The sequence below is a fragment of the Hordeum vulgare genome, chromosome 7H, assembly GCF_904849725.1.
Source record: "Hordeum vulgare subsp. vulgare chromosome 7H, MorexV3_pseudomolecules_assembly, whole genome shotgun sequence".
Taxonomy (NCBI): Eukaryota; Viridiplantae; Streptophyta; class Magnoliopsida; order Poales; family Poaceae; genus Hordeum; species Hordeum vulgare.
This window is the reverse complement of record NC_058524.1, coordinates 598568988-598580973: the sequence shown is the minus strand read 5'-3', so window position 1 is coordinate 598580973 and position 11986 is coordinate 598568988. Positions and strand designations below refer to the sequence as shown.

General features: G+C 45.2%; 1 protein-coding gene across 1 annotated transcript; it reads left to right on the top strand.

The window, feature by feature from the left end:
* Positions 1 to 6123: 6123 nt before the first annotated feature.
* On the top strand, positions 6124 to 9604 carry LOC123413331 (probable LRR receptor-like serine/threonine-protein kinase At3g47570). The gene is made up of 2 exons (XM_045106272.1): positions 6124 to 8945; positions 9080 to 9604. Exons 1-2 carry the CDS (start codon positions 6188 to 6190, stop codon positions 9397 to 9399), a joined length of 3078 nt encoding a protein of 1025 aa, XP_044962207.1. The 5' UTR covers positions 6124 to 6187; the 3' UTR covers positions 9400 to 9604.
* Positions 9605 to 11986: the final 2382 nt, after the last annotated feature.

The following is an 11986-nucleotide window of genomic DNA, read 5'->3' as shown; positions in this document are numbered from 1 at the left end:
CATATCCCACTAAGCTTCCACGGTACATGGTCATCAGCTTCCACGCTACATGGTCATCGGGCACTCTCATCATCCCCTATGCATAAGATATTTGTTAGCCGGACTGTCATGCCATCGGGACAGCATCGATGAGGAGAATCCGTTCAGACCAAAAAGAGCTTGAATCGTATATTATGGACGTCGGATTTTGCCATTCAACCTACGCAGAATGTCGTAAGCCCACTTTTCGTCAGTGACTTTTTTTAATTGCTCACACCCATCAATTCATCTAGACGTCGCCAACTAAATAGACATTGTCTATTGTCCTATTATTGTCATTTGCCGCGTGCATCAGGAACCGTGTCATCCGTGAACATGAACAAGATGTTGGAACCCCGGCATCACCTCAACGCGTTCATAAGAGTGACACGTTGATGCAAAAAAATTGTGTCACTTTGCTAACCTCATCTTAAATATTCGTATTAGTGATCCGCAAGATAACTCACTCTCTAATGTTCTCTCCCCATCATGTGAATTGAATGTCGATTGTTGACATTTGTTTGTTCAACTAATTTATGTTTTGCTACCTCCTTTTCTACCATGCGTTGTGTGTTGTTGATCGTACCATAGCGCCTCTTTTATCTTACCAGGTTATTAAAACCATGTTCTTTGTTGTACCTACCATCTATGAGATATTTTTTATTTAGATATCATGTTTTTGGAAATATAATTATCATGTTCTTCGATGTGGTCCTTGCCACCAGATTGCATTTTGATACACTCACTACAATTTATAAGAGAAATTAAGAGGTATGAATGCATGTCTAATATATAATCAAAATAATACAAATGACCGGGTTGTCAATTGATTTATCATTTACGTCATCATCAACTTATCCCCAAACTAGCAAACATGCTTAATGACAATCGAGTTTTATATCTCAGGGGCGCACATTATCTTTACACCCGTGGCAACGCACGGACATATGTGTTAGTCTCATTTAAAGCTAGAGTAACTCCCGTCTTACTTCAAGCTTTTCGTGTGGCGTACAGTACTGTGCCGGTCCATTTGTAAAGTTGCTCATGTTCGCTCGCTCGCTGTTTGGTGTGTTCGTTGTTGCGGGTTCCCTCATTTATTTTAATTTTTCTGTTTCACTTGTTTTTATCAGATTTTCTTTTCCTTTTTAGGGTTCCAATGATTTTGTTTTCATTTTTTTTGTTTCTTTATTGAGATTTTACTTTTTTCGTTTTTTCGATTTCCTTTGTTACTTTCTCGGTTTCTTATTTTATTCATTTTTTTGTTTTCAATCTTTTGCAATGGTTTTCTTGATTTTCTATTTTTTATTCTTTTCCTTTTTTTGTTTCTTTCTCACTTGTTACTAGTTTTTTTTAAAAAAAATTGACAGTTTTGTTTAGGGTTTATTTTTTCTATTTAAATAGAACAAGAACATCTTTTATACATGTTTAACATTATTAAAATGCAAGAATTTTTTGTCATATGCATCAGAAACATATTTTTCTACACCTAGTAGATTTTCTAAATATGTGATTAATATATTTTTGCAATATGTATTTTTGATGTGTCATTTATTTTTCATACACATTATATACTTTTGGCATACATATAAAATATTTTTATATCCCTTTAATAATTTCAAATCTATAATTACCATGGTTTGGTGTCTACTTGTTTTCATACACCTTGTACATTTATTTCGTACAACATGAACATTTGTTTCCTACCAGGAGATGCCTCGAGATAACGGAGCACCTCCTGGTGCGTGGGAACCTCCGCGGGTCCCCCGAGTGCCCGTCGTCGACGACGAAGGGGAAGTTGAGGAAGCCCATGCACTCGTGGGGCAGGTTGGTGCAGAGGGACGCTTAGAGGCTCCCATGGGTTTCCAGCCGGTTTATTCCGGTTTTGGGAACTTTTTAGAAGATTCCCTGAACCGGTTTTTTTTTTCTGTTTCTGTTTTTAAAAGTTCTGGATTTTAAAAAAATGTTTCAGAATTGGAAAAAATGTTTTGGAATTTGAAAAATATTCCAGAGATTTAAAAAATGTTCAGGAATTAAAAAAATATTCTAGAATTCGAAAAAATGTTCCGGATTTGAAAAAATGTTCTGGAATTTTAAAAAATGTTCCGAAATTTGAAAATATGTTCTGGAATTTTAGAAAATATTCCGATATTTTTATTAAAATGTTTCGAATTTTTCAAAAGAAATGTTCAAAATTTGAAAAAAGGTTCCAAAATTTGAAAAATGTTTCGGAATTTGAGAAATGTTCTGAAATTTGAAAAATGTTCCAGAATTTAAAAAATGTTCAGTAATTTTAAAAAATGTTCCAGAATTCGAAAAAATGCTCCGGAATTTAGAAAATGTTCCAGAATTTTGAAAACTGTTCTGATATTTTTACTAAATTATTTCGGATTTTTCAACTACTGGTCGCTAACTATTTTTGTGGTCTCTAGAGTCGGTACTGGTTGCTACCTTGGGCTGGCCCAGTCGGGACGATCCCCTGTGCGTCCGCTCGGCAGTTGCCGCAACGAGCGGCGCATAGGAGGTCCCCAAACATGCTCCCCGCAGGCAGAAAAAATCTATTTGTTTGCGTACACAAGAGCCTGGCACACACGCATACGAACTTTAAAACAGCCCAGAGGCTGACTCACTAGGAACACTCAAATCGGTTATTTCCAGTGCACGAGGGATTCAACAAGGAGATTGCGAGAGACCAAAATCTGTTCGCACTGGATGGTGCGAAATATGTCTTACCCCTCACTCTGTTACTCGTTCACCTCCAGCGGTAGGACAAATCCAACATCAGTTTTTGGCACCTACTGCGGCGGTGGCCGCTTAGGCGTCGATAAATTAAATCTCTATAATCTACTTCCTCCGTTCCTAAATATAAGTCTTTTAAGAGGTTTCACTAAAAGGACTACATACGGATGTATATAGACATAATTTAGAGTATAGATTCATTCATTTTGCTCCGTATATAGCCCTCTAGTGAAATGTCTAAAAAGACTTATATTTAGGAACGGAGAAAGTAGCACGTTTTGCATAGTAGAGACTTTTAGGCATGTGGGGTTTCTATAATCTAGCATCCACACCCCTGTGAAATAATAAGTAGTAATGTTTCTCGATGTTATAGGTCATAATGAAAGGTTCAGAGTTATTCACAACACATCCAGAAGATTTGGTGACACGATTTTTAGATATTTCAACAAAGTATTGTATGTGATTGGGAAGCATATGTGAAGTAAAACCCACGGCAACATGGTTGGTGAATTAGTTGCCTAGTGAATTTTCTCCTGTGCACGGGAGGTCTTGCGCATGGATTAATCCATTGATTATTTTGGATGGCCTGTGCAAGCAACTTTTTGCAGCTTTTGGCAGTTCCATCCATGCCCACCTTCTATCATTTTTCTTTTGACTTTCAATATTGAATCTTTTATATGTTTTGAACGACAAGTCCAATTTATTTTTCATTCGTTTTGCTTGTGACAAGGGCTTTCAAATAACATCCTGTTACGCAATTTCGGGTCCGCTAACACCAGCGTTTCCGACCCACATACGTCAACAGACCTAACCGAAGAGCAACACCGACTTATGACAGACTTTGGACCCTCTCCCCCCAAAAAACTAGCCTATTAGGAGGGGACACTCTCATCCTTATAAGTCGTGTTACGTCTCCTCTCACAACCGATGTGGGATTAAACCCAACAATCTTCCCCTCACACATCGGTCACCATGGGCTCGCTAATACCAGCGTCTCCAGCCTACCAACCATGACCGACCAACCGTGAGTCTACCGAGATCTATTCCGGACACCCGGACTCTGATACCACTTGTTACGCAATCCCGTGTCCGCTAACACCAGCGTTTCCGACCCACATGCATCAACGTGCCCAACCGGAGAGCAACATCGACTTATGACAGGCCTTGGGCCCTCTTCCCCCAAAAGACTAGTCTATTAGAAGGGGACACTTTCATCCTTATAAGTCGTGTTACGTCTCCTCTCACAACCGATGTGGGACTAAACCCAACACATCCATTTTGAATACGTTTGATGAGTTTTAAATCTTCCTTTTCAGTTTCAACTATTGAAACTTGATATGAACGAACGGCAAAATAGCAAGTTTCAGAAACTGAAACTTAAAACTTGGTGTGTCCTCATGGAAAATCCAACGGTTTTGCAGACCGAGAGGCAAATCCTGCGGCCGCGCAAGTTTCAAAACTAAATCTTGACTATAACGATGATAAATTTAGCAAATTTCAAAAGTAAAACTTAAAGCTAAATCCTAAACCATAAGCACCAAAGCCCTAAACCCAGAACCTAAAACCCTAAAAGCATATGAATTTTGGTAAACCTTGATGAAACTTGGTAAAACTTAATGTTACGGTTATCAAGTATCAATATTTGTTTTTTTAGTTGTGAAAATGTAATCAAGATTGATCTTGTTCGATAGTTCTCGTCGCGACGAACACAAAGCATGCATGCATGAACCCCTCCAAAAATAATTAACGACTAAGCCATTCACAGAAAGCAGATAAGCATGCAAGCATGCAAATCTCCAACTAAATACTCCATCCGTTCTTAAATATAAATCTTTTTAAAGATTCAACTAGAAGACTACATACATAACAAAATGAATGAATTTACATTTTAAAGTGTGTCTATATACATCCGTATGTAGACTTTTAATGAAACATCTAAAAAGACTTATATTTAGGAACGGATGGAGTAGATGACCGAGGCATGCACGGGGCCTTCCGGGAGGATCTCTTTCCTCCGATAAAATGGTCATTTTTATCTGTCCCAAATCTGAGCCCACTTTTTCAGATCCAATGCACAAGTGCTTGCAAATGTCCAACTACGGTCATGATTCCCGAGAAGAAAATGCCATAGTTTTGGACATGGACGTGACATGTTCAGCAGTCCAAACCACGATGGAATACTTTTAGCCTCCATGTAATGCGGCAAGATTCCCGTACTAAAATCTCCACATGATTTCGATGTGTCTTACCATTTTCCACTTCTCCAGTCAGACCCAATCAGTAGCCTTTTGTAAACGTGGCCTAGGCACACGTACAGCAACATGCAACCGGTAAGGTGGAGTAGAGCTTTTTCCACAGGAACGGAACAAAACCGTTGCTGTTTTGGAATAGAACAAAACCATTGCTATTACTCACAAGAAGATTGAATACCAGGTCAACACACTGCCACTATAGCTTCTAGTGACATCATTTGTGGAGTCTTGTGGAAAAAAGGCGCCATGCATACATGTGCAACAACATCCGTTGATCGCTTGAAGAAAAATGGAAATTCCAGGGGCAGCTTGATTTGCCCTGCGATTCGCGAAATAGACAGTAAAAAAGAAAATTCCTCAAAATACTTTTAAGTTTTAACGATGAAGCTTACCCTTTTTGCACCAAAAAATGCCCAGTTTCATCAACAAAGTTTCAGAGATATATTTCTAAGCAATTTCTTCTGTCGGTCGTAGACACAAAATGATTATTTTTTATTGGTCGCTTGTACTAAGTTTCAAATATTAAAATTTAATATATTTTTTAAAAGTTGTTCAAATGAATCTTATATGAAAGCGCTAGTCATGAGAAATACGAATATGAAAAACATAACTTAATTTAAATTTTTTGTTTGGAAGATATAGAACTATAAAAATTCCAAAACCATCCACGATGGAACAATCCTACGAATCGCGCCAGGATCCCCGGCCGTACTGAAAAATTCCACAAAATTTCTATGTTTGTTCCATTTTCCACATGAAGTCTTGAAGGTCTTTAGTAGCCTTTTGCAGACGTGGCCTACAGCTAACATGTACTCTAGATTAGTAGTATAGATTTTCCACAGGATGAGAACAGAACCGTTCCTGTTATGGACAGCCACCAGCTAGCTAATGCGTACTGACAAGAAGACCTCAAACCAGGTCAACACCCTGCCACTATAGCTTGTAGTAGCAACATCAGCTCATCAATACCTTTGGAGTCTTGGGAAGAAATGGTCACCCCACGGCATGCTCTACTCCCTACTCGGCAGTCGGCACGGCAAACCGAGACACCAGCTGACACTGCCACCACCCATCAGCACGCCTATATAACTTGTGTGTGCGAGCCAAAGCTGTAGACACACACGACCCAACAAGCTTTCTTGATTCCTCACTCTACGGCCCACGCTCCAAGCTAGCTAGATATGGCACCCATGTCACGGCCAGTGGGAGCGTTGCTGCTGCTGCTGCTCTCGCTGACCCTACGGCTGGTGGCAGCGAGCAGCATCCGTGACCCCGAGCGGGACGCGCTGCGGGCGTTCAGGGCCGGCGTGTCGGACCCGGCAGGCAAGCTCCAGTCGTGGAACAGCACGGCGCACTTCTGCCGGTGGGCAGGGGTGAACTGCACGGACGGGCACGTCACGGACCTGCACATGATGGCCTTCGGCCTCACCGGGACCATGTCCCCTGCCTTGGGCAACCTCACCTACCTGGAGACGCTCGACCTCAACCGGAACGCCCTCTCCGGCGGCATCCCGGCGAGTCTTGGCAGGCTTAGGCGCCTCAACTACCTTGGCCTCTGCGACAACGGTGGGGTGAGCGGGGAGATACCCGACAGCCTCCGCAACTGCACTAGCCTTGCCACTGCTTATCTCAACAACAACACCCTCACCGGCACCATCCCCAAATGGCTCGGGACGTTGCCAAACCTCACCACCCTCTGGCTCAGCCATAACTTGCTCACCGGCGAAATCCCGCCATCACTTGGCAACCTTACAAAGCTCAAAAGCCTCAAGCTAGACCAGAACTCTCTGGAAGGCACCCTCCCTGAAGGCCTCTCGCGTCTTGCTCTCCTTTGGGAACTCAATGTCTACCAGAACCACTTGAGCGGTGATATCCCACCAAGATTCTTCAACATGTCTTCGTTAGGAGATGTGTCCCTTGCTAACAATGAGTTCACTGGAAGCCTGCCATCATACGCAGGAGTTGGGATGATGAAACTTGATTCCCTTCTTCTCGGCGGGAACAAGCTGATTGGGTTGATCCCAGCATCACTAGCCAACGCCTCTGGCATGGCGTATCTCAGCCTCGCCAACAATAGCTTCAATGGGCGTGTGCCTCCTGAGATTGGCAAGTTATGCCCAATTAAGTTGGAGATGTCCGGCAACAAGTTAACTGCAACCAATGAAGAAGGCGGCTGGGAGTTCTTGGACCGTTTGACAAAGTGCAACCGCCTAGAAATTCTTGCTCTGGACGACAACAATTTCAGTGGCACATTGCCACGCTCCATCGGCAACCTCTCGAGGAAGCTTTTGATTCTGAACCTCGGGGGTAACCGCATATCTGGTTCAATTCCATCTGGTATTGAGAACCTCATTGCACTTCAAACCTTGGGGCTAGAATCCAATCTCCTCACCGGTACCATTCCAGAGGGGATTGGGAAGCTCAAGAACCTTACTGAGTTACGGCTGCAGGAGAACAAGTTGTCGGGGCCGGTGCCGTCTTCCATCGGGAGCCTGACAGAGCTCCTTAGGCTTGTGCTTAGCAACAATGAATTGAGTGGATCAATCCCTTTGACCATCGGCAACCTACAGAAGGTGGCTCTTCTCAATCTCTCCAGCAATGCTCTCACCGGTGAAGTCCCAAGACAACTCTTCAACTTGCCATCCTTGTCGCAAGCACTGGACTTGTCGAACAACCGGCTTGATGGCTCGCTTCCTCCTGACGTCATCAGACTTGGGAACCTTGCGCTCCTGAAGTTGTCAGGAAACCATTTGACCAGTGAGATACCAAAGCAACTTGGTAGCTGCCAGAGCTTAGAGTTCCTCGGTTTGGATAACAACTTCTTTAGTGGAAGCATCCCCCCTTCCTTGAGCAAGCTGAAGGGGCTTCAGATGCTGAACCTGACGAGCAACAAATTGTCGGGAAGCATACCTCCGGAGCTCGGAGGCATGTCCGGGCTGCAGGAGTTGTACCTTTCACGGAACAATCTGACTGGAACAGTCCCAGAAGAGATGGTGAATATGAGTTCGTTGATCGAGCTGGATGTGTCATACAACCATCTCGAAGGACACGTGCCACTTCAGGGTGTGTTCACAAACATGACAGGGTTTAAATTCACCGAGAATGGCGAGCTCTGCGGTGGCCTGCCTCAACTCCATCTTCCCCAATGTCCGGTGGTAAGGTACGGAAACCATGCTAATTGGCATCTTCGTATCATGGCACCCATCTTAGGCATGGTTCTCGTCTCTGCCATACTCCTCACCATTTTTGTATGGTACAAGAGAAACTCGAGACACACAAAAGCCACGGCACCAGACATACTTGATGCCTCGAACTACCAGAGGGTCTCGTATGCCGAATTGGCGAAAGCCACCGACGGCTTTGCAGATGCCAGTCTGATAGGTGCAGGAAAGTTTGGTTCTGTGTACCTTGGAGCTTTACCGTTGAATGACAATGGGACACTTGAGAGTGTTCCAGTGGCGGTGAAAGTGTTTGACCTTCAGCAAGTCGGAGCCTCCAAGACATTCCTGTCGGAATGCGAGGCTCTGCGGAGTATAAGGCACCGGAATCTGATCCGGATCATCACATGCTGCTCCAGCATCAATGGCAACGGAGATGACTTCAAAGCTCTAGTGTTCGAGCTGATGCCCAATTACAGCCTAGACAGGTGGTTGCATCCGACACCTGAAGCACTCAAGAATGTAGGCAGCCTAACAGCGATCCAACGGCTCAACATTGCCGTGGACATCGCAGACGCGCTGCACTATCTCCACAGCAATTGCGCACCGCCGATCATACACTGTGATCTCAAGCCGAGCAACATTCTTCTCAGCAAGGACATGACGGCCTGCATCGGTGACTTTGGCCTGGCAAAGCTGCTCCTTGATCCGGGGATCCATGACACCATGAATTCAGAGAGCACCATTGGAATCAGAGGCACCATCGGCTACGTCGCACCAGGTAAATCAAACTCCTACTTAACATTGTCTGATGTACATATAGATAACAGTTGGTAGCCAATTTAATTAGAGACTACAAGTAGAATAACTTTGTAGGAATGAAGAGGAGTAACTTACCTGTACTTTGTACTGCAGAGTATGGGACGACCGGCAAAGTTTCGACGCAGGGCGACGTCTACAGCTTCGGCATCACGCTGCTGGAGATCTTCTCCGGGAGGTCGCCGACGGACGACGTCTTCAGAGATGGACTGACCCTGCCAGGGTTCGTTGGCGCGGCGTTTCCCGACAGAACAGAGGAGGTCTTGGACTTAACGCTGCTGCCGTCCAAGGAGTGCTTGGTTTCTGCCGTCAGGGTCGGGCTTAACTGCACGAGAGCGGCGCCGTACGAGAGGATGAGCATGAGGGACGCGGCCGCCGAGCTGCGCACGATCAGAGATGCTTGTGTCCAGGCTTGAATCGTGGCTACTGCTGGCTACTGAGTTTTTCTTCCGGGAGGGATGTGCAGTGTAGTACCGTGTGTATGTTTATGTTCAGGGTTCAGGCTTCATGCAGTTTATACTGTCCAAGAGAGACAACTTGAAACTGTTATCGTAAGAGAGGCTAATTTATACAGTTTATAATGTTACTAATTCACGGCTGCAAATGGATCATGCGTTGAAATTGCTTCTCCTCACTTTCTTCTCCGTAAGCTTTGTACTAGCAATTTATCATGGGTGGAGTAGTGGGCAGAAATGTACATGAAACAACAGATGCCATGCCCGTGCCATTTACTTCCAAGTTAGTAAGATAGGGTAGGGTAAGGATGGGATCAGTTTCAGATATGCCATGACATATTGAATGGAGTACACCATGACATATTGACAGTGAAGTAGAGTAAACCTGAGCATGGAGCGCCGTTGAACTGTATTGCTGTAGGGGCACCACTCGGTTGCTGGATGGAGCAGAAGTCCGTCTTATGACCGAATTCGGGTGCGCGGTTCCTTGTCTTCCTGGCCGTGATCTCTCCACCCTGTAGGCCGTAGAAAAATATAGCACTGTAGAGAACAGACTTGATGTGGGTGTAATCCTTTTTCTGCATGTTCTTCGACGAGTCCAAGTAAAGAGCGTGGGAGAATCGGGGTAAAGGATGATGAGGACGGCGCACGTCGCTGCGCAAAATAAGTAGACCTCAAATTAGCCTCCACGCATGCAAATTAATGATTGAAATCGAAGAAAAGATATTTGCGGATGACTTACATGGGATGATAAGGCACGAGAATCGTCTCCTTGTCCTTATTGGCGACCATGAAATCGGCGATGTAGTTACTCGCGTATTCACGATGCTTTGGAAAGACTGCCAAGAAGCCCTCGTGCATGAAGTACGGGTCAGCGACACAGATATAAGGTATCTGCTCAATCGTGATGATGTGGTTCATGTGCAAGGCAAAAAGATGGACAAACGTAAAATCCAGCCATTTCAAGTGAAACATGTCGAAGATGTAATCGAATCGAAGGAAGAACTTTTCCGCGGGGAATGTGTCGACGTACAATCTTTGATGTGGCACGTTAACCACGTAGAGCGGGTATCCTGGATTTTTCGAGGCGATCAGGCTTTTCTCTCTCCGCAGCACATCGTCATGAAGACTTCTTAGATCGTTGTATATGGCCTCTACCGCTGCCTTAGGTAGGATCGGAACAACGGGGATATGAAATTTTGCCACACCGGGGATAGGTATATAGTCTTGAACCCAAGGCTGATGAGGTGGCTGTATAATAGAAGCAGCTGTGTTGCCTTTCCTCGGTATCTTCCTATGCTTCTTTGCTACTGGAAGTGAGCCTATAACATGTTCATCCTCCGGCAATTCAGGCACCAATTCATCACGCTCAAACCCTGAGTACTCATACTGCTGAGCCATCAATCCTCCGTCGTCAGAGGCACCGGTATTGATATACTATAGAGGGTCATCATCATCCTCGTCGATGGCATCATGCATTGCTTCTTCGACGCTGGCGACGTCATCAGCCACTAATGGAGCCTATTCCTCACCCGGCATGACAGGCGACACTAATTGGGTAGGTGGGGTGTTGGTGTTGATACCTTGCCGAGGCTGCTTGGTCGTGGGTGTGCTCCCGGCCGCCTCCAGACGAAGCAGACTCTTCGGCCACAACACGACCCAACGCTAGCAATCGCCAAGCCGCCACGGGGTCTCGTTGTCATCTCCCCCTAGTGCTACCGGAGGAGCCAAATTCTCGTGGCCCGGTTCAACACTGGCCACGAAAACCTTGAAGACATCAGGGGGAATCGGCCGACTGTGGAACAATTGTTCCTTTGGCTTCATTATCATCGACTTCCCCACGTCCACCTTCTGGCCGCTGATGGTGTACGGGGTTACGTCGGCCTGCAAAAGACATGTCTGCGACATGAGACATCCGAAAGGCAATGGAAACGGGAGATTATACATATATTGAAGAGGGCCGGTGTGACAGGTACGTGAGGGCGTCGAGCTCAGACAAAGACGAAGCACCGCCGAGCACGCCCGAGACGGAGGACGGGCTGCTATGAGCAGGTGCAGGAGCCGGTGCAGGAGCCGGTGCAGGAGCAGGTGACGGAGCCGATGCACTAGCAGGTGCGGGAGCATGTGCTGGTGCAATGTTAGTCGAGCTGCTCCCCAAGAAGTTGGAAAGGGGAAAGTCCGATGCATCCTTATTTGGATTTTCCTTGGTCCAACTGACGACAGACGAAACCAAGGCACTATACGAAGCTGCAATCTCCTCTTTTGCGGCAGCTACCGCTGCTTTGACTGTCTCAGTTGATTTCTTATCAACCGCAATTCCAACCTTCTTGTCGGTGTTTGCTACGGCGACAGAAATCCTTATGTTGCCTCTTGAGCTTGCGTCGGTTTTTCCCTTGAAGAGGAAAGGGTGGTGCAGCACAGGAGAAGTAAGTATTTCCCTTAGTTTAAGAACCAAGGTATCAATCCAGTAGAAGAATCGCGCCAAGTCCAGAGTACCTGCGCAAATACAAAAGAGCTTGCACCCAACGCTATAAAGGGGTTGTCAATC

Excerpts from the sequence above, each read along its gene's own strand:
- LOC123413331 (XM_045106272.1), top strand. The coding sequence starts at position 6,188 with ATGGCACCCATGTCACGGCCAGTGGGAGCGTTGCTGCTGCTGCTGCTC. Across the intron at positions 8,946-9,079 it reads CATCGGCTACGTCGCACCAG|AGTATGGGACGACCGGCAAA; the intron begins GTAAATCAAACT and ends TTTGTACTGCAG.